Source organism: Aplidium turbinatum, chromosome 6, assembly GCF_918807975.1.
Source record: "Aplidium turbinatum chromosome 6, kaAplTurb1.1, whole genome shotgun sequence".
NCBI classification, from domain to species: domain Eukaryota; kingdom Metazoa; phylum Chordata; class Ascidiacea; order Aplousobranchia; family Polyclinidae; genus Aplidium; species Aplidium turbinatum.
Genome location: NC_137477.1, coordinates 10,815,196 through 10,838,926, shown reverse-complemented (window position 1 = coordinate 10,838,926; position 23,731 = coordinate 10,815,196). Strand labels below are relative to the sequence as shown.

At 37.1% G+C, this 23,731-nt stretch overlaps 1 protein-coding gene across 1 annotated transcript; it reads left to right on the top strand.

Annotated features, from left to right (window-relative positions):
- Positions 1-7,975: 7,975 nt before the first annotated feature.
- LOC145771910 (3-oxo-5-alpha-steroid 4-dehydrogenase 1-like) lies at positions 7,976-23,394 on the top strand. The gene is made up of 3 exons (XM_082583672.1): positions 7,976-8,204; positions 18,951-19,163; positions 20,923-23,394. The coding sequence occupies exons 1-3, from the start codon at positions 7,992-7,994 to the stop codon at positions 21,307-21,309; spliced, it is 813 nt and encodes a 270-aa protein (XP_082439798.1). The 5' UTR covers positions 7,976-7,991; the 3' UTR covers positions 21,310-23,394.
- Positions 23,395-23,731: the final 337 nt, after the last annotated feature.

Sequence of the window (23,731 nt, the reverse complement as noted above, 5' to 3'; positions counted from 1 at the left end):
TATTGACAATTTTCATAAGATAACTTAGTGCACCCCTAATTTCAACAAATTTTTTAAAAAAACTACGCCAATGGATGCAACCAATTTCGTGTTGAAATATGTTGAATCCATGTTGAAATACAGACAAGTTTAGCCAACATATTGTCTCTTTACCAATATTTCATGAAAATACCTAGCTTACTAAGTGGAACTTTCAAAAACCATCAAACTAATCAAGAGACTGTCAGCTTTCAAGTTTTTGACAGGAAGCTGCAAAATGGTGCTACACTGGAAATCAGATGTGGACGCAGTCAGGTTTTCTGGAATCCTGCTCCACTCGACGTCTGTGACTCCAAATCTACTCCTGCTCCAAATATTTTCAAAATAGGTTTTTGAAAGTTCCACTTGGTAAGCTAGGCATTTTCATGAAATATTGGTAAAGAGACAATATGTTGGCTAAAATGTACAGCACCCAGGAGCATAGTTTGACTGTGGATGTGGCGCTATATAAATATTGTTATTATTATTATTATTAACTCTAAACACAAACCACAAACTAGATTTTTGTATAATGTAGGCCTACTACGTATAACACTAATAATACCTTCCCTATCCCCTGTCATGAAAAGAAAGACATCAATTTCATAAAAATATTTCAAAATTTCTTAATTTAAAAAAAAATTCTGCTTGAAAAAAACACTATAAAAGTTCCAAGAATAACAACTGCGCCAAGTATTGCGTAAATATTTGTATGTTAAAAGCATCAATTGGCAAAAAAAATCAAACTCAGGCTTCTGTTTTTGCCAAGAATTTTAGACGCCGGTCCGGCCGAAAACCGAGATTACAGCTCCTAAATATTCCAAATTTTCAATTCCAAAACTCAGCCGCTGCTCCTGTATCTCAGTTTCACAGCGTTGCCAGATTGTGAAATAGGTTTGCCAACTAAAATCGCATTAAATCTCACTTGATGCAATGAAATTATACCAAACTGATAAATTTTATGAATCATGTTTACAAACTTTACCTAATTTGTGTTATTAATGATAATTGTAGCATAACATATTAATTACTCATAAAAAACATCTGAAAAACACATAGCTAACTTATTAACTTTTATAATCATTATCTCTGTGACCTTTGTGCATTTGCAATGTCTGTATTATTTCGTTGTTTTGTTTTGAATATGGACAGCTTTTTCTGATGCCAATAAATAATAATAATTATGAATTTCAATTTACAAATATTGCTTTTAGTTTTTAGTTACTTTTGCTTCTCGGTTTTTTTTTTTTTTAAAGCGCAACTCTGGTCAGTCAAGGATCTTGCCGTTACCGCCAGGTGAGCACTTTCAACGTATTCTACTGCGCCAAAGCAGTAAACGCTATAACGCGGTCCCACGAATTACCCATAAGTACCCATAAGCACCATAAGTACCCATAAGCCCCATAAGTCGCGTCGAATTACCCATAAGTACCCATAAGTCGCGTCGAATTACCCATAAGCCCCATAAGTCGCGTCGAATTACCCATAAGCCCCATAAGTCGCGTCGAATTACCCATAAGCCCCATAAGTCGCGTCGAATTACCCATAAGCCCCATAAGTCGCGTCGAATTACCCATAGGCACCATAAGTAGCATTGAATTACATAGAAGTAACGTCGAATTACCCATAAGCCTGTATAGTGTAGAGTGTAGTCTATAGCCGTCTAGAAGCCTAGTAGTCGGCTGCATAGCCGAGTGGTGAGGAGCACGGGCTGGGCGTTCCAAAATATAGTTCGACACCGCTCAAGAGCAGGACACTTGAAGGCATGCCTAAAGGTGGACACGAAGATTGGCTTCGTTGCCTTCCCGTCCGCTTATGTGTAATCTGCAGTTTGCTGCAGCAGATGGAGTGTTTTGTCCGATAAAACACCTTAACATTGGACAATTTTCCCTATGAACCAGGTGACTGCAGCATAGCAATCGTTCTCGCACTCAGCCAGAGACTTAATTCTTGCTTTAAACTTGATAATTAAAGAAAAAAAAGAATAATGGCAAGGGTGGGAATCAAACCCGTGTCACCAAATTCAATAGCCCTTCGGCTATACCATTCCGCCACGCAAGCGCTCGTGAAATCTTCGCTTAATTTGTTTATATATGTAATGTTTCGAGAACGCTCACAATATTATCAGTTTAGCTTGTTTTTATTTCTGACCATCACAACGAAAAAACAATATACGACAAACTTAGCACAGATCTATAAAAGGTAGAAACGACAAAACGCGGACGTTATAACGTGCATGATACCAAAGCAGGACAATCAGTTTAACATGACACGATCGCAAGTCGCAACAGCAACCTGCAGATTACATATACGCTTACATGAGGCGTAAGTAATTCCATATTGCTTATGGGTAATTCGACGCGACTTATGGGTAATTCGACGCGAGTCGAATTACCCATAAGCCCCATAAGTCGCGTCGAATTACCCATAGGCACCATAAGTAGCATTGAATTACATAGAAGTAACGTCGAATTACCCATAAGCCTGTATAGTGTAGAGTGTAGTCTATAGCCGTCTAGAAGCCTAGTAGTCGGCTGCATAGCCGAGTGGTGAGGAGCACGGGCTGGGCATTCCAAAATATAGTTCGACACCGCTCAAGAGCAGGACACTTGAAGGCATGCCTAAAGGTGGACACGAAGATTGGCTTCGTTGCCTTCCCGTCCGCTTATGTGTAATCTGCAGTTTGCTGCAGCAGATGGAGTGTTTTGTCCCATAAAACACCTTAACATTGGACAATTTTCCCTATGAACCAGGTGATTGTAGCATAGCAATCGTTCTCGCACTCAGCCAGAGACTTAATTCTTGCTTTAAACTTGATAATTAAAGAAAAAAAAAGAATAATGGCAAAGGTGGGAATCAAACTTTGGTATCAAATTTGGGTAATTCGATTAAATTTGGGTAATTCGACGCGACTTATGGGGCTTATGGGTAATTCGACTCGCGTCGAATTACCCATAAGTCGCGTCGAATTACCCATAAGCAACGTGGAATTACTTACGCCTTCATGTCAGCGTATATGTAATCTGCAAGTCGCTGTTGCGATTTGCGATCGTGTCACTTAAACTGATTGTCCTGCTTTGGTATCATGCACGTTATAACGTCCGCGTTTTGTCGCTTCTACCTTTTATAGACCTCTGCCAAGTTTGTCGTATATTGTTTTTTCGTTGTGATGATCAGAAATAAAAACAAACTAAACTGATAATATTGTGAGCGTTCTCGAAACATTACATATATAAACAAATTAAGCGAAGATTTCACGAGCGATTGCGTGGCGGAATGGTATAGCCGAAGGGCTATTGAATTTGGTGACACGGGTTTGATTCCCACCCTTGCCATTATTCTTTTTTTTCTTTAATTATCAAGTTTAAAGCAAGAATTAAGTCTCTGGCTGAGTGCGAGAACGATTGCTATGCTGCAGTCACCTGGTTCATAGGGAAAATTGTCCAATGTTAAGGTGTTTTATCGGACAAAACACTCCATCTGCTGCAGCAAACTGCAGATTACACATCAGCGGACGGGAAGGCAACGAAGCCAATCTTCGTGTCCACCTTTAGGCATGCCTTCAAGTGTCCTGCTCTTGAACGGTGTCGAACTATATTTTGGAACGCCCAGCCCGTGCTCCTCACCACTCGGCTATGCAGCCGACTACTAGGCTTCTAGACGGCTATAGACTACACTCTACACTATACAGGCTTATGGGTAATTCGACGTTACTTCTATGTAATTCAATGCTACTTATGGTGCCTATGGGTAATTCGACGCGACTTATGGGGCTTATGGGTAATTCGACGCGCCGTGCTCCTCACCACTCGGCTATGCAGCCGACTACTAGGCTTCTAGACGGCTATAGACTACACTCTACACCAGGGGCGGGCAACTTCTCCAGTCGGCGGGCCAGATATGGGAAAATGAAGTACTTGGCGGGCCGGATTCGTGAATCGCTACATTAATCGCGTATTTATCTACTTAGACAAGGAATAAATCGTATGTAATGTAAACTTGAAGTTTGAAGCTTAGAGATCAAAAACAGTATTTAATGAATTTATTAACAATTAGCATAATGTACTTCAATAGCTGCTGAAGTCAGTGAGACATCTGTGGTCGATTTCGATAACACTTTCATTGCAAAGCAAACATAAGGCCTACTGCTTACGTTTCTTGGCAAAATCCATGGGAAAATATTTATTGTAAATTCATAATCTAATTTTAACTGAAAACAAAGAATCTAAAAACACAAAGAACTGAAGAATAACTAACAGTCACTATTATTTGCATACGTTCCTCCCCGTTTAATTATTAGGCTACACTAATTAGCCAAATTTCACTTTGATATATTTTTCCGGCTTGAAACAAGGTTTGAGACTGAAGGAGATTCTTACAAGAGACAAAGAAAAAGGATGGAAGGTCCTGTTTATGACAGAATATAACATGCTTATCACTTGACTAAAAACCGAAAACAAAGAGTCAAAGAACACAAAGAACTAAAGAATAACTAACAGTCACTATTATTTGACGTAGTAAGCAAGTAGTGGGGGATTGCGGCAGAGTGTGGCCGCGGGCCACATTATCATGTAAAGACCGGGAACTGTCTGCGGGCCGCTCAAAATCCCGTCGCGGGCCGGATCCGGCCCGCGGGCCGTATGTTGCCCGTCCCTGCTCTACACTATACAAGCTTATGGGTAATTCGACGTTACTTCTATGTAATTCAATGCTACTTATGGTGCCTATGGGTAATTCGACGCGACTTATGGGGCTTATGGGTAATTCGACGTGACTTACGGGCTTATGGGTAATTCGACGCGACTTATGGGGCTTATGGGTAATTCGACGCGACTTATGGGGCTTATGGGTAATTCGACGCGACTTATGGGTAATTCGACGCGACTTATGGTGCTTATGGGTACTTATGGGTACTTATGGGGCTTATGGGTAATTCGTGGGACCCCGCTAACGCAGTAATGCGTGGTTAAGAAGGTAGACACGTCATGTCGTCGATGTAGCATAGTCTGCATAGATGACTTAGTTACTAAATAAGGTTGATATTAGGCACTTTAACGTATTCCACTGCAACAAAGCAGTATTGCAATCATGCATGACATATGGAACGAAGAAGCTTCAAGATCAAGCGGCGCTTGAGCAATGCACGTTAAGGACTGCTCTCCATTCAGCCGCATCTAAAAATGGATGGAATAGTTCCCCGGCAACAAGACTTCAACAATCGGAAACTTCACTCTGTCAATTTCGGTGACCGGGCCTGCGTCAGTGATTCATTCTACAAGTATGCGAAACTGCCAGGATTAAGCTCTGCAAGAAGCTTTCCCAGTCCGAGGATAAAGATTCAATCAATCATATAACATCACTGATGTTTGAAACCATCTGATTGCAGCCAAAGATGCATTTTGCACTCAGTTCAGTTACAGAAGAAAAAAGAATACCGGTAGTGGGGGGTGGTGGGAAATGGCAGGGGATGGGAATCAAACCCACGGTCATCGAAATGACTATTCCCTTGCCCTAACTCTTAACTTGCCTTAACGATTTGGCTACACTGGCGGCGGAGACAGTTACAATAATAATAATTAACTCGTTGGCCATGCTGTTGGTGGTGATACATACACTTAATTTATTTTGTATTAAAATTCTCTTAAAAAGAATGTAGGCTACTGTGATGCTGATTCATATGATTGTGATGACATATGTCACGCATGATTACGTTACTGCTCTGGCGCAGTAGAATACGTGCCTACCTAGGCTATCTGCTATCAGCCAACATTTAATTTTGGTGGCAATTCAACGATAAAATAATTATAGTACGAATTAAAGTTGGAATCCAATAATAATTTTAATTGTATCTCAGTCCAAAACAGTCTACTTTTTTATATGAATTAATTTCCGCTCTTGCAGGCCATGCTTAGCCTACTTCTTATCTTCACTTTCCTTTCTTCTTACTTTTACATTTTTCCTAAGTTTCTTTGAGTTGTCTTTTTTCTGCGAGTTTATCGATTACAAAAATTTTGTTACCCATATGTTAACCATAATTAAATTTTTTTCTGTCATTCTTAAAGTTATGTCAACAAGGCTTAATATTAGTTTACTCCAGTAGATTCATATTTAGTGCAAATAAGACAATAATTCTCATTTATTATTATAAAGACACAGTAACGCAGAATGCAATTTCAATTCTACCAGAATTCTGCAGAATTTCAGCATTGCCCGTGTGGTGTATCGGTAATGGTCCAGTTCTAATAGTCACAGACTTATTGAAATTGCCAAATAATGTTTTTAGTTTCTCTATGTACCCAGAGATGGGCGTGATTTTGATCTTGAAGATCACTTTTTTTTGGTGATCTTGATCTAAGATCACCCACTTTTTTTTGTGTGATCTTGATCTTGAAGAACAATAAGATCAAGATCACTTTAAAATGGAAGTTTACTTACTAGATAGAGGCATTTTTTTAGAACTTGTACCGTACTGTACAAAGTAATTAGTGGCAACTACTACCATTAAGCCACTGTTAATGTGATATGTGTCCAACAAAAGACGGTATAAAGTCTCCATCTGATCTGGTCAGTGTTGCCATTTCAAATTTGAAAAAGTTTTTTGTGTTGGTCATAATAAAGAAGTCATCTTCCGTGTACTACTTTATGTTGACGTATATTATAATAAATATGATTTAACTTTGTTCACAATTTCCATGTGTGAATTTTAAAGAAATGTTTGCTTTCTTTGATCCAGTTTTAGATGTTTCAAAAGTCTAGAATGGCGGTGTTAAAAAATTTAGAATCCAGCTGATTTTAGTCATGTAAAGTGGTTTATTGCAGCAAATCAACCAGACCAAGACTTGTTTAGGGTCTGAGTATGAAGCGGTTTGTCTGACCGCAAACCTCTGAACTTTTTTGATAGCAGACAACAGTATCAACGTTGCCAGGTGGATAAATGGTGCAATAAACTTTAACATAATACAGTGAAAGTTAAGAGTACTTAGTAACACGTATAAAAACTCCCACATGATTCAGACAAAAATTTGGTAAAAAATGATGCAGTTCAAAGATTATTTTTATTTATTTATTATAAATAAAAAGTATAAAACTAATTGCAAATTTTGCGACTTTTTCAGTACTGCTGTAATTAACCTCGGCCTTGGGTGTGACGTTGCGATTCTACGCAAACTACGTCAACAATTGATAGACCTAATAGCAACAGTCACTAACTTAGTACAATTTTTAGGCCAGCGATCGAGTAGTTAAAAGTAAAAGTTAGCAATACCAATTATATACCTTTACCCAGGTTGCTTATAGTAATTATTTTTTGCAACATCATTGATCAAAAACTTCATTTTTTTCAAGTACACAAAAAGTGATCTTGATCTTCAAGATCACGATCTTGATCTTCAAGATCACATAGTTTGGTGATCTTGATCTTCAAGATCACCAATACTGGTGATCTTGCCCATCTCTGTATGTACCTTGTACATGTACAATAGATAGTAATAAAACGCTGAAAATAGCCTACACTATATTTGTTTTATACTTCAAATATATTAAAGTGCTCTTGAAAGATTTAAGAACCACTGTTTGTTCGCCCCGACAGCTCAATTGGTTAAGCACCTGACTTTACAAACAAAGAAGCGGCAAGATAAAGCGCCGCAGGTGCAACTATCAGGATGTATGCTTGAGCAGTGTATTTCTAGGACAGCTCTCTATTCAGCGGCACCGAGTCAATGAAATAATTCACAGACAACAACACATTCGCATTTGGAAACTTCACTCTGTTAAACTTGGTGTCCGAGCTTCTACAGAGGTTCAAATCTTCTACAAGTACGGTATAATATGTACAATTGCCAGGATTGTATAATTTCTATTCTAAGCTTTCTTAGGCCAAGAATGAAGATTCCCTCATCAATCAAAAGCTGGTCTATGAATCAGTTTATTTACTGTGCAACACATTACAGAAGCTGAAAAAGACACTGCATGCAATGGTGGGAAGTAGGCATATTCCCAATTTGTATGAAATATTAGTTTATGGAGAAGATGAACTTCGAAGATTAAATGTAATGGCTGGCATTATGATTGGAATTTCTGTAATTGTTCACTTGATAATCACATCAGGCATCAATGCACCTTATGGTCGCTACAGTTCATCAGCATGGGGCCCTCCTGTAAATGCAAAACTTGCATGGTTTTTACAAGTAGGATGCTTGATTTTGATTTGACATCTGTATATATATAGTTATCACTAAAGCTTAGGCTACTGTTTTTGTTGTAATTTACTTAAAGTTTAAAAAATTGACATTGAAAATTAAAAAGATACCATTGTCAGCAATAAAATAAAACTGAACACTTGTTAGTCAAAAATAGCATGGGGAATGTTTCTGTAATGTATATGAATGTGCAGTTGTTCTTCTAATAATAAAACTTTGTATGGACTATGCTGTTTCATTTTTTCGGTTCTGTTTGAACGAGATAATGTTATGACGAAATTAATTCTTAATTATAAATTATGCTTAGAGATTAGATTGTTGTAGTAATGCCTGGACTTGATGAATGTAAATTTGCAATACTAGCCTACATACTATGCTGTTTGAAACGAAATTATTTTGTTGTATTGTATTATGCAAAATTTGCTATTTGGTTTCCTTTTGAAAGAAAGTTGAATTTGTATCATGAATTAAAAACGCAAAAATGGATTGCAAATTATTCGGGTTCATGAGTGTTCACAATAAAAATATGTTGAAATCTTTTGATTGTGCAAAGATTTTTTCTCTTGATTTTGTTTTATTAAAATTGTGTTGTTTTTTAAATTTGTTTTGAACCAAAAAATATTTCAGCTCCCATTATAACTATTTCATTGCAACACAGTCTGGTTCTGCTGAATTTAATCTATTTTTTATTTTTGATTGCTTTAATATAATTGCGATACCAGACAAAAATCTGTGCTTCAAATACAGACGAAATCGGATAATCGAATCACCTATTTGCCAGACGTTTTGATACGATTATACGATTGATTCGTTTAACCAATTTACTAAAAAAAAAGGTTTATCGTGAATGGGCGTAATTGTTGAGATGTCTGTGCTGACTAGGCTGCAACGCACATTGCAACTGATACTTCCTACAACTGTTTACAATTACGGTTAAACTTTAAAGAGTTTGCTAGTTCTGTCTTACATAACACTATGCTGTATGTTCCAGCCAGCAAAATTGGTCCTTTTTACATTGATTTATTGTCTGCAGACGTTGAAACAATGTAAAACAGACCAGCTTTGCTGACTGAGGAGCTTCTTTTAATTTCACCAATCTTTGTGACGTCACAACGCGAACTTTGACGTTGAAGTTTTTGATTCAAGCGTGCTATTTTTAGCTCCGTGCCAGCGGTGTAGTTTTGAGTATGGAAGGTGGCCTACGAAAATAGTGGTATGGTAGAAAAACACGTCTCACACTCATTGTTTGTTTTGAAATCGCAAAGGTTTTTTTTTCAAGTCTTTTGCGCTGTCTGGTAAAATAATTAATTTGCAATGTTCTTCAATTGAACGAAACTGCACAAACGAAATTACGCACTGCATTTCACAACAGTAGGCTACTTTTATTCAGCAATTTAAAAAAAAATTTCCTAAGTTTTCCGGTTTAAACTTTTGGACATGCTTTCCAACACTTCCTTCTCAAGCCGAAATAATTTGTCGGTGTCCATTCCTTGGAAGGCCAGACGGATGACATCAAAAGCATTTAAACTTCTTTATTGAGAAGTGTGATTATTCTTTTTGTGTGCTCTTCTGTTTTAATGAAGCCCAGCTGTACGAAAATTGGTTCTTTGTAGTGCGATGTCTAGCACATAAGATTATGGCCTGGGATTACAGACACTTGTCTTTGTTTTGATCGCATGTGTCTGTCCCACCTTTACTTCATTTCCCCCATTTCTCACCTTTGCTTCATTTCGCCTTTGAACATTGCAGACACTTATGCGAAGCAAAAAAGAGACATTCTCTTTTCGCTAACGGATACAATTATACGATTAAATGAATGAAGTATGCAAACTAGAAGCAAATCCTGATACTTTTATCCGACTTATGCTTTTAAGCGGTATAATATACGGCATACGCTTAACCGATGTTTTTACTTAACATTAGATTGGATTGGGTTTGGGATTTCAGGTTTTGATTCAAATAAGCGATTGATACGTTTAAGCGGTATACTATTAACCGATTTCGTCTATATATACATTGAAAGATAAAATAAATCAGAAAACATCCAAATAAAACAGAAAAGTTGTTTAGTATTGTTTTTTTCATCAGCACAAAACAAACTATTTGCCCGATAGTGCAAATTTAAAACGGAACTTTTTTCTTTTTTATTAAGAATCTGATAACCAATTATTTTGTCTGGAACTCTCCTCTTTTCACATCAGTAATTCAATAGTGTATCGTTTTGTGCTGTTTGGTAAATCTATTTTATAAACACTTACAAAAACGTTTTAAGCAATCCACTATTGAATAGTTTATCTTAATGTACAATACAAATCTTATGAAAAAAAGAGAATTTCTCAATCAAACTTTTAAACTTCTTTTTTTATAAGTGAAAGTAATTTAGTCATTTATAATGTATATATAATATATATATATAATTTATATATATATATATATACATTATAAATGACTAAATTTTATTTTATACCGGTAGTCATTTTCATTTATAGTCATTTATAATGTCAATGTATTTTTTATTTATTTATAATAGTCATTTATAATGTATATATATATATATATATATTATAAATTACTAAATTACTAAAAAAAAGAAGTTTAAAAGTTTGATTGAGAAATTCTCTTTTTTTTCATAAGATTTGTATTAGATCGACATAAGATCGACAAATTATTTAGCACCCCTTAGATGGGCAAGGGGTGCGAAGAATCTCTGGGTTCCGAGAAAACAAAAAAACATTGAAAAAAGATTATGGTGTTAGAATCGGATGCTGGAATGTGGGAAGTTTGTGTGGTAAAGGAACTGAAATATGTGAAGAACTAAGAAAAAGAAGGGTGGATATATGTTGCCTAGAGGAAGTAAGATGGAGGGGACAGTCAGCGCAGTTTTTAGGTGTCAATGGGAGGAGATATAAGTTATGGTGGTCAGGAAATAACACAGGAATCGGTGGTGTTGGTTTCTTGGTAAAAGAGGAATTGTGTGAGAAAGTAATAGAAGTTAGAAGAAGGAGTGACAGAGTGATGACAATGGTACTTGCTTTTGAAGAGGAGGTAGTGAGGCTAATCTGTGCATATGCACCTCAAAGTGGTAGGGATTACTTAGAAAAGGAAAGTTTTTATGATGTTTTGGCAGAGGAATGGGATTTACGGAGTTCAAAAGAGTTGGTGTTTGGATTAGGAGATTTTAATGGACATCTTGGAAAACAAGCAAATGGGTTCGAGGGCATTCATGGAGGGTATGGTTTTGGGGAGAGAAACATGGAAGGAAGAATGCTACTTGAATTTTGTGATGAAAGGAAACTTTAAACAGACATAACTCAGCAACAACACTACATTTAACATTTTTATAATGTTAAATGTAGTGTTGTTGCTGAGTTATGTCTGTTTATGGTTTAAAAGAGTTACCTCTCTACCCAAAAGGAAACTTTGTATTGCCAACACATGGTTTAAAAAGAAAGAGAAAAGGAAGGTGACTTACAGCTCAGGAGGACATGAGTCGGAAATTGATTTTATTGTGGTTGGGCAGGAACAGAGAAAGTACTTGAAGAATGTGAAAGTAATTCCGTGGGAGTTGCAGCATAGACTAGTAGTAGGAGACTTAAATATGAAAAAAGTGAAGAAAATTGTGAAGAAAGAACGAGTTTTTGTGAGAAATGTGTGGAAACTGGAGGAAAAAGAAACGAGAATTAAGTTTGTGAAAAGAGCAAAAGAGCTGGTAAACATGAGTGCGCAGGACTTGTGGCCTTCATTTCAGAAAGGTGTCCTAGCAGCATGTGATAAAGTATGTGGGAAAAAGAAAGTGAGGAGGGATCGTGGAGACACATGGTGGTGGGATGAAGAGGTGAAGCATGCGATTTCACAGAAAAGAGATGCATACAAGCAAATGGCGCAAAAATGGGTCAGAAGAGAATAAAAAAAAGTATAAGAGTATGAAAAAAAAGGCAAAGAGGGTTGTTGCAAGAGCTATGAAGAATGGTGCTGAGGAGGAACTTAATAAAATGGGTGAAAGCCAAAACAAAGTATTCAGACTCATAAAGCAAATGAAAATGGATGGGAATGATATTGTAGGGGGAAGATGTATAAGGAGTGGAGATGGGAAGTTGCATTTCAGCCCGGAAAGCACACAAGCAGTGGCGCAAAAATGGGTCAGAAGAGAATAAAAAGAAGTATAAGAGTATGAAAAAGAAGGCAAAGAGGGTTGTTGCAAGAGCTATGAAGAATGGTGCTGAGGAGGAACTTAATAAAATGGGTGAAAGCCAAAACAAAGTATTCAGACTCATAAAGCAAATGAAAAAGGATGGGAATGATATTGTAGGGGGCAGGGCTGGAAAAAATGTTTAGCTTCCCGGGAATCTGTTTTTTAGCGAAAAAATTTCCCGCGGCTTACAATCACGATAATGACGTCATAATTACACCGTTTACAGTTTTCCGGCGAAAAGCCTCAAGCAAAAAATGTAGACGGCCATTTGTAGCTTCATAGTTCCAATAAAGAATCTTGGTATCGTATTCGTAAGCAGGCATGGCGCACTGTTTGTGCCTGATGTGCCCGCTTTGATCGGAATACATTGGCCAACAACAATAGCTTAATAAATTAGACGCCGCATGCTTACAAATTAGATTCACTGACTCACCGACCACCGTGTGAATGTCATGAAACAATGCGACATCACGAGCCGCTTGTTACGTACTTGACAAGTTAACAATATGCTTCATGCTTGAACGGGTTGATAGTATGTGCAATGTGCATGAATAGCATAACTAATTATTAAGCGATATAGGCATATAGCACAAAAAAAACGGCCAGACGGCTGAATGCACAACAAGTTTCGCTGAGTGAGAACACAAGACAGGCCTCGAAATTTGTATTTTTTTCCAGCGGTCAAGCATGTCCTACCGGACTGGCCCTTTCAGCGGACATTTAATATCTCAACCGGACATATTTTTTGCATGTAGATTTTGCACAAAATCACACTACAGTATTGTGTAGTCGTGTTTGTAGAAGAAGATTTTCTACAGCAGACAAATGTGTCTAACACCCTCCCTTCTGTGCAGAAATTCTATTTCTATCAGTATCAGCGTGAATAAGGTCGCCACATTCGCCTTAGCACGTGCGGAACCCAGCTGAGACTTGCTTCTCTGTGACGTTTCTTTTTAACAAACGATCAATGTAACGAAATAATCCTCATTGTTAAAATTAGAATACATATCCTGCTGAAAAGTTCAGACAACTTTATTTCAAGGCAACATTGCAAGGCGTTGAAATGATGTAAAAATGGCTACCTTTGCCATCAGCTCGTTAACCACGCCACTCTAATGTGATCTTTAAAAACAATTGCCTGTAGCCTTCTTATTGTTTCAGCTCCGTATTTGTTCGGGTTAAACAAACAATTGTAACAATTCAAATTTAAAGTATATTTTTGCTGTATTAGCTCTATTTTTGTCAGGAATTTTGCGGCGGTCATTTATGACCGACCAATGAGTCGGCTTCGGCAGACATTTGAGGTCATTCCGGAGGTCATGACCGCCGGATATTTCGAGGCCTGCAAGGCGTTGGGAAAATTACTTCTGTAACCTACAAAACAGCCAGTGGGTTACACGAAGAATAACGAAAACGCATTAATTAATTTGACAACAAAATCAAAATTACGATGTTAAAACAGCTGTTTTTGTAAATCAAAGAAACCGCAAGCAAGTTTTGCCCATGCGAAATTACTACAAATACATTACCAGGACATAAAAAATGGGGACGATTTCTTGTTGTTTGGTCTATCTACCACAGCAGACACTTTGTACATTTTCGAGCGAACGTCATTAGTACTAAAATGCCATAGTTTTCCTTTGAAATGTAGGTCAAGAGCTTGTTTCACGATGCCATTACACTTGCTTATGTGAGGCCCATTCCAGTGAAAGAGCAGCTCGTTGCTAATGTCTTTATTTTTTATTTGTGGATGTTTTTGTACCTCCGCAAACATTCGAATTTTTTCAATTACACTTCCCGTGCTTTTTACGACGCTTTCGGGCGGACTACTGCAAAATATTTGCGCAATTTTGCTAAGAACTTGTTCAGCTCTGAGGTACAAGTTGGAAATCGTAAATACGCACTACGCAGTGATACGAATCAATGTCGGAACTGCAATGTGTCAGCAAATTACGATGACGGTTGACGGTGAACGAAAGACGTTAGTAACGTGATTCTTCCGGTAAAAATTTCCCGCGAACCGACAAATTTCCCGGGAATGTCATTCCCGGATTCCCCATTTTTTCCAGGCCTGGTAGGGGGAAGATGTATAAGGAGTGGAGATGGGAAGTTGCATTTCAGCCCGGAAAGCAGAGGAGAAGTGTGGAAGGAACATATGGAAAATGTTATGAATAAGGAGTATGTATGGGATCATATGACAGAGGTTGATCTTGTGGAGGGTCCAGTGGGAAAGGTTACTCGTGATGAAGTGGTGGAGGCAATGGGGCAAATGAAACTGCCTAAAGCAGCCGGTCCATCAGAAGTGAGCGTAGAGATGATAAAAGCAAGTGGAGAGTTGGGAATTGAAGTAATGCTACAACTTAGCCAAAGGGTATTAGATGGAGAGGGAATGCCGAAAGAGTGGAAGCATAGTACTCTTGTTCCATTGTTCAAGAGAAAAGGGGATGTGAGAAGTTGCAGTGCATATAGAGGTGTAAAACTACTAGAGCATGGAATGAAAATTGTGGAGCGAATACTAGAAAAGAGGTTGAGAACATTGGTGAAATTAAATGATATGCAGTTTGGATTTATGCCAGGAAAGGGTACAGTGGATGCTCTGTTTATATTGAGAAGAATGCAGGAGGAATACCGAGAGAAGCAGAGAAAACTATATATGTGTTTCGTCGACTTAGAAAAGGCATTTGACAGAGTACCAAGGAAAGTGATGGAGTGGGCAATGAGGAAAAGAGGTATACCGGAGGTATTAGTGAGAGCTGTGATGTCTATGTATGAGGATGCAAGAACAAAAGTGAGAGTTGGATCAAATTATTCAAACGAGTTTTTTGTGAAGGTTGGTGTACACCAAGGATCAGTTTTGTCACCTCTGATATTTGCTATTGTGGTTGACATTGTAACTGAAGGAGTGAGGGAGGGCTTATTGAGTGAAATTTTGTATGCAGACGACCTGGTCTTGACAAGTAATAGTATGGAGGGACTGGAGAGAAAGTTTGAGAAATGGAAAGAAGCATTTGAAACCAAGGGTATGAAGGTGAATCTTGAAAAAACAAAAGTGATGGTGAGTGGAGCAGAAGGAACAGTTGTTGAGAGCAAAGTAGATCCCTGTGGAATATGTGGCAAGAGAGTGATGAGAAATTCAATGCAATGCAAGGAGTGTGGAAAGTGGGTACATGCAAGATGTGCTAATGTCAAGAGAGCCGCAACAAGATTGGCGAAGTGTTTTGTTTGTGGGAAATGCAGTAAAGGAAGGAATGAAGTGGAAGGCCATGATGATGAGTTCTGCCATGGCATAGAAACAGTGACAGACTTCTGTTATCTGGGTGATCGGATAAATGGAAGTGGTGGATGTGAAGCAGCGGTGACAACAAGGGCAAGATTGGGCTGGGCAAAGTTCAGGGAATGTGGGGAAATGTTGTATGGCAGAAAATTCTCACTAAGGATGAAAGGGAAAGTATATCGGAGCTGTGTGCGGCCTGCAATGCTATATGGTAGCGAGACATGGATATTGAGAGAGAGTGAACTGGCAATCCTGAGAAGAACGGAAAGGTCAATGGTGAGAGCAATGTGTGGGGTGAAAACGAGCAGGGAAAAAAGGACTGAAGAATTGTTGGATATGCTAGAGATGAGAGAGACCATAGACCAACTGGCAAGGGCAAATGGAGTAAGATGGTATGGACATGTGATAAGGAGGGAGGAAGGAAGTTTTCTTAGAAAGGCACTAGATCTAAAGGTGGATGGGAAGAGGAAACGCGGTCGTCCAAGAAGAACGTGGAAACAACAAGTGAAGGATGAATTTAAAAAAGTCGGACTGAAGGAGGAAGATGCAAGGGACAGGGTGAAATGGAGAAAAGGGATTAAAACAATTGCTGCGCGGAAACAATCGGCCACCCCCACTAGTGGGGAAAAAACCGACGATGGATTATGATGATGATATATATGTGTTATATATTCTTGTGTTATGTGTTATATATATATATAAATGTGTTATATATATATATATATATAACACAGGCCAACAAAAAAGATAAAAAATTTTGTGTCTGCAATGTAAGATGTGATTTGAGGTATATTGAGGCTGCTGATTTCAAAAATCACATCAGATTTTACCCCATCACATCAGGTTTTTGAGATTTTTGCATCATATTTTTTCTCATAATATTGGCTTTTCGGCCGAATTTTCTCTTACTGTTACCGTTTTATAAAGACCTTGTTACAAACACATCGTCAGTTCGGGCCGGCTGAAATGCTTTCTCTCTGATTTTGACGTTACATAGATATTGCGTCAATATTCGTCCTGACAATGTCATGTTTAGGTTGACATTTGTCGCCAGAGCGGCGGCGCCCCGGCGTTTAAAACTCTAGATACGAATCACGTGGAGTCATGGGACAGCGACTTTCTCTCTCGCCATGATGTCTGTATTTTGTTGTTCAACGTAACTTCTATGTATTTAGTAATGATATGGGCCATTGCTTTCGAAGCGCACAATTGTCCAGTCGAACGCTGTCCATCCATCGTCCAATTTACTTTGACCAGATTAGTAGCTTGATGTGAGCCTAGCGTGTATTCGTACTTTTAGTGCAGTTTCATTTATGGCATGAATATAAACAGTAATAGCTTTGTACTATCTTTCAGACTTAAGCTCGTTGTAGGTGTTTGCCACTACTATTCAAAATCTCTTTATATTTCTTTTTAATTATCTTTCAATCATAATTTGATACGTTGTTTGTCTCGAATTTGTCTATTGGAAGTGCATTGTCTATTTGAGTGGAGACGTTGGATATTTTAATAGAAATCACTTGAGAGCATTTCGCTTGGCACCTGAGACGAGAAGATTAGCGACCCAATTGCCTAAGAAAGCCGCATCGTCTTATCCTAGCTGTTCGGGTTTGGCGAGAGAGCTCAATAGGTGAAATCGCTTGCTACGTAGAACATAGGGTTCTACAGACCTTATGAGCCAATAGTGTTTGAAAATTTGTCATATTTATGGAAATGATTTTATTTTGTAACATTTAGAGATGTATGATGACACCATGACCATTGCAGTGACCGACCTACCTTCCAGAAGCCCCCCTAGCTAGATGGTCCACTAGTCAAAAGAGTCACCTAGACCATTTGGCTAGTGGACCATCTGTCTATGGTAGACCATCCAACTTATGTACCTTCTGAGAACTGTTCATAAACCACCCCTTACAGGCAGGGTTGCATTCACTTTCGCCTGAATGCTTAGTAGGCTACCATTCTACTTTTTGATAACATCGGTTTCATCTTTTTCGCTGAACGTGGAGATTTAAGCATATGTGAAACTTGTCTATGACTCATTCTTATCTGAATTTTCATGTATTCAGATTTTTTCATATTAGCAAGGTGTTAATTCTGTTTGTGGTGTGAATAAGTAGCAGAATGACATCTTCAAAAAAGTGTGAAAATGACCCTGATGTTCTTTGTTACATATGTGGCAGTTATAGGCTACTGTTCCTAACCAAAGGCAAACCATAACAAGTTTTGTGAAACAAGCATATCTGACATATATACTTTAAAATTCGCCTGGGTGATCAGGACAAATCATGGGCTCCACAGTTACTCCACACATGCTGCATGTAAAGCTTGTGTGGAAAATCTAAGACGATAGATCAATGGAAATCCTAAATCCACTCACAACATTCACAAAAATCATGCAAGCGAAAGTTTGTCCATAGTAACGTTTCCCAAATGTGCATGTGAATTTCATTTTTTCTGTAGAATTGAACCTATTTTTAAGTGTCTATTCTATTCAATTTCTTCAATTTTATTTTTCTTTGCTGGCGCAAACAATCCAAACATAATAGCGAATGACATTACAAACACCCAACTGTAGCATCAACAAAAGGAAAAGATGTCAAAACCAAAAGTTTTAAAATATGTATTGGGGATTTGCAAAGCCACCAAACATACTTCTTAACACGAAAAAAATAACAATGCAGCCTACTCTTGTAAAAAAAATGACGTTGAACGTTTAGTGTTAGCAGATAAACTTTGAAGAATTGGGTTCAAGTTACCACACTTCAATAAAATAAAAAAAATAAAACAGGTCTTGAAATACCTCAATGTTTTCATTAATATTATGTTTGTATCTCTTGTGTAGACTTTAAACTTTATCGTGATGAATTTAGACTTTATCACAGACCTTGTTGACAAAAAAAAGTTCAAATTCTATGAAACGCCATAGTCTACCAATATAGATCAGGAGTCGATTTTACCCATTTTTACCAAAACTGCATTCAGATATCATAAAATCCTGATGTGACACAAAAAATCTGAAGTGATTTTTGAATTCAGCACCCAAAATATATATTACCCTAGAATGACATTTACTATGCTGACACAAAAAGTGTGTTGGCTTGTGTAATAGATGTTGTCACAAATAATTTAAAACTTATTTCAACTATTACATTTAACCATTAAACTATGTTTTTACCCATAAGGTTTGATTTTACTAAAAGTTCAAACATGTACGCTGTTCATGTATATTATATGTATTCTTTTCAATTTGTATTGATTTTTCCAGGAAATGCCGTCCTTTCTTGTGCCATCCTACACCTATCTAACAGCTGACACATCACAGTTGTCTTTTGCAGCACAAATACTTATGTTTTCCTTTCTCATTCACTACTTCAATAGAACATTCATTTATCCATTCAATATTAAAGGTGGAAAATCAACACCATTGTTTGTGTTGCTGCTAGCATGCATATTTTGCATATATAATGGTTATATGCAGGTGGGTATCATATTCTTTTTAAGGCATAGTAATGTTTAGTTATTGCTTAGAGTGTATATTCCAGTTGTATCCTTCTTGTCACTTAAGATATAAGGTATCAAATCGATGGGTCTGCTACTATTCGGTGAGTCCGATTTGGTGAGTTCCTAACCTCTTACCCCTAACCCTAAAACGGCAATGATAATTAGACTACGGTACCCGATAATTAAAAAAAAAAATGAAAAAATCCCCCGTTAAGGGATCGGACTCACCGAAACGGGCCATTCCGAAATTGATTGTACAAAAAATTTAAAACTTATGTTAAGCCATAATGATTTAAATTGGTTTAACTTGAGTTAAGCCATCATAATATCTGAACACATCGTCATCAGAGGACACTTTTTTCCTCCCTGGGTGCAGATAATGGCACTGATAGTGACAGGTAGCTACAACATGTCCAATTGTCCATGCAAGCCTCTGCTGCAAGCATTTACTTCTTTGAGAAGGGATGAAGATGATGTTTTGAGAAAAGCACTGGAGTTTCAAGTGGAGGGTTGTAAAAAACAAGGAAGACCCAAGAAAACGTGAAAAAGGCAAGTTGAGGAGGAAAGCAGCAAGGTGGGCTTGACAAGAGAGGACGCGTTAGACAGATCGATGTGGAGGCAGGGTGTGAAGGCGATTGCGACACTTGGAGCGTCCAAGTTAGAGGTGAATCTGGCCACTCTTGGTAACAGGGACATCACCGGATAAAAACTGGACTACTACTACATGTAGCTGTTTTTTGTTTTTTTTAAGTTGGTGATATTTTAATAACAGTAGTAGATGTAGAAGAATTTGAACAGTGGCATAAGGCAACCATTTTTGTGTGTTTACTTATTTTAGAAAGCTTTAGTCTACTTGTAACCTATTGAAAAATCTATGTAGATGTATAAGAATTTAAACACAGGCGTAGGGTGACCGTTTTTTGGGTGTTTACTTTTTTCAGTGAGCTTTAATGTACTTTTATTTAAACAATCCCTGGATGTAGTTCAACCAAGTAAGTTCCACGGTTTGTTTTTTAAATACGAGTAGACTACCGTATATGCTTAAAGTTTGCTAAAAAAGTAAAACACCCAAAAATGCTTTTGCTACTCCACTAAACTTAAACCGTCCTTTACTAATAACTCGAAAGGCACTTATAAAGGCTTGAACTGTTTAAGTTAAAATAGGCATTTTTCATTATGTTCAACAGTTGAGGTTTGTTTTTGAAATATTTGGTCTTTTTGCTAAGTTGTCGAATTCTTAACTTTAACTTTGCCTGCCTTGTTCCTCTTTGCTATGAGCTAAACGCATCACAGACGTGTTCCCCTCACGACCATCAGCACCCTTGATAACGCACCATGGCTGATCTTCATAGCAACTGTCCATACAAATCTTAAATATATCAGCTAAAGCTATGTGGGCTAATAAAGCTATAGCCTAAATATATGTTGTTATTTTTTTTGTTTGTAACTTTTTCTTTTTTTATATTCCCTTTATATCTTAAATTTTTCTGAAGGTGTTGCAACCGTGCCAAATTTCTTACAACTCAATAACCTACTTCGGTCACAAGCACGTTTTAACGTTCGCGTTTTGTCGCTTTTGCCTTTTTCTCGGCTTTTGTTATGTTGACGTGTATTGTTTTTGATATGATGGTCAGAAATAAAAAAACAACTGAACTGAACTATTTCAGAAACTTTCTTGCTTTTACTTTTGAACGGTATTTTTTTTTGTAATTAAATTCTTGTATCTTTTTCTGCAGGCAACACTCCTTATTCACTTTTCAAACTACAGACCAGAATACATTTTGGAATGGAATTTTGTGACTGGAATGCTGCTATTTGGTTTTGGCTTTTATGTAAACATCGCATGTGATGATATATTAAGGAACTTAAGAGCAGATGGCAACAAAGGTTACAAGATCCCACATGGAGGGATGTTTGAGTATGTGTCTGCTGCAAACTTATGGGGAGAGGCTGTGGAATGGTTTGGTTGGGGCTTAGCTTCGTGGTCATTGCAAGGGTTTGCTTTCGCTATTTTTGCTATTTTGTATTTGTCAGCGAGAAGTTATTCCCATCACATTTGGTATCTGAAAAAGTTTGAAGACTATCCCAGAGATCGAAAGATTTTCATCCCATTTTTACTATAACCTAACATTGAAATGAATTTGTTGTCTTGGCTATAGCCAGGGTTACCATGCCATACATATTTCTAAGATTTTTGCCTATTTTCAAGTACAATGTCACAGACCAGTGTTTCTCAATCTTTTTTATCCTGTAGACCCATTTAGTCGATATTCAAATCTAAATCCCCCCCCTACAAATTTAATTTGTTAAAAACTCGTTTCTGTTAATATTTTAATTGAAGTCTTAGAAGGGAAACTACACTCTCACTAAATAATAAGCTCTTTAGCCTCTAAAATTCCTCTTCAACTAAAATAGTTAAAATCGCAATAAAAAAAATGTTTTTTCACGCAAGTTTGAGCACTATTAATCTATTATATAATATTTTGATGGCATGAAAAACAATTCCTCTCCTACTGTATCAGCTACCTAGATTTCTTTACATGAGATTGCTTTCTTTTCCAAACAGGCTCAAATTATGACATATAGTGCGTAGTATCTATAACATCACAGGTGCTATTTAATTCAAAAGTGCTTTGAACACTCTCTAAAGCTCTAGTCTAGGCCAACTTACTAGGCTTAAAAAACTTCACAATCCTTGTATTTACCATCTTAGACAATACTAATGTGCTTATTTCTATAAAAAAATCCTTATTTTTGAGTTGTGTGTTTATTTTATTTCTAAGAATGTTTTTCATCAATTTGGTCACTTCGTCCGTGGTGTGAAAAGCTTCATTCATCATATATGAGGAAAATATTAATTTAGTGTTAATTTTCACTCAATAAATCAAATTTAAAACTAACCTATTTTTTCTTGCAAGTTAGCTTTATCTTGAGAGTAACTACTTAAATTTTTTAAACCCAACAATTTCGCCAGTAGCGTCATATAAAAGGTTGCATTAAAATTTTATTTACAAATGGTGAACTAACACATCAAAGCTACGTCGCAAGCAGCGTGCTTGTTTTCTGATCTTGGCAGATGGTAACCCTGGCTAGAGCCGATGGAAGGTCACTTTATCAACCTTAAAATGTGAAGTTGTTTTTCGGTTCAACACACCATCGACATTCTGAATAACATTTTGTTTGTTGCCGTCTTTCAGACAAAGTTAAAGAAAAAAACAAGACAAATTAAGTTTATATAATAATTATACTGTTTTTATTGTATGACTCGAGTTTTGATGGTTTACTAAAACATGGTTAGTTGACTTTTTTAAACTGTTGGATTTAGTTTGTGCGTTTTATTGTTGAATACGGTGTTCTTTTTATATTTGTGTGGTTTGAAAAGGAACATTATTGCTGTGACTTTGGCTTAATTTCTATATTTAATTTCATTGTGTGCTGTGTTGTTTGCTAAATCACGCTGGAAGTTTAACTTTTTAGCAAAGCGGTAATCGGTAATTGAATGTCTTCCGTCGTTTTGTAAAGTAGGCTATTGTCTGCATGTTTTTTCAAGTAAATCTGAAATAATCAATCATTGCAGTGAGTTTTATGTTAGCCTATGTTATCTTTCACCATGTTGAATTTTTACATGCATGAAATCCGAATATAGCGTACTGTTAAGAGTTTTTAAAAACGAAGAAATTAAATTTCGGATGCCAAAGGCAGGATACAGGAATCGAACCATTGGGCTTTGTTTTTGCATATCTTCGGCAATACCTACATTTGCATCGAAATTATAACCACTGTCCTATTTAAGTTTCGTTTGTCTCCCCTTGTGCAAACTTCAGGTTACGGTACGCCATTGTCTGTGCTTTAATGCGCGGGTCCAATTGATTTTTTTATAATCTGACTTTTTCAAAAACCGTTTCTTTTATTTTCTATTGCTGTGCATTTGTTTCATGTGTTTACAAGTGAAGTGGAAGTCGATTATAAAAAATACTTTATGTTGCTACCTGCGATGATGTGACTAGATTTAATGTCCTAATTCTTACTAACTTACATTGCAATCTTTTCTTGGAATCTTCTCTAATGTCCAGTTCTCTATAAGTTATTGGATCGATCTTAAAATAATGATAATTTTGTCTTAGTAATAAAAATTAAAATGTAATTTTTTCTAATGTCCTTTTTACAACAAAATTTATTTGTTTCTTAATACAGTTGCTTCCAAACTGCCTTGTCTGATTCCAATCACATAGAAACAAATGTCCCCCAGAAAAAGTGGAAAGCACAACTGGTGTGGGCCAGTGCCGGATTAAGGGTCTGCTGGCCTGTAGGCACATTTTATAAGTGGCCCGAAAATCAGGGTTGCCAACTAAAAAATTAGAATTATCAGTGGTGCCAATCATTGTCACAAAGATCGTTGTTGCAACTATAACACAGGGTAACGTGCAAAAACTTGGTCATATGCCTAACTAAATAACAACTTTGCGCGTTTTTGCGATTGAAAACGCGTTAACTAGTGTTTGGAGGTCAATCTTACGGAGTATATCGCTTTCAAGTTTCAATACA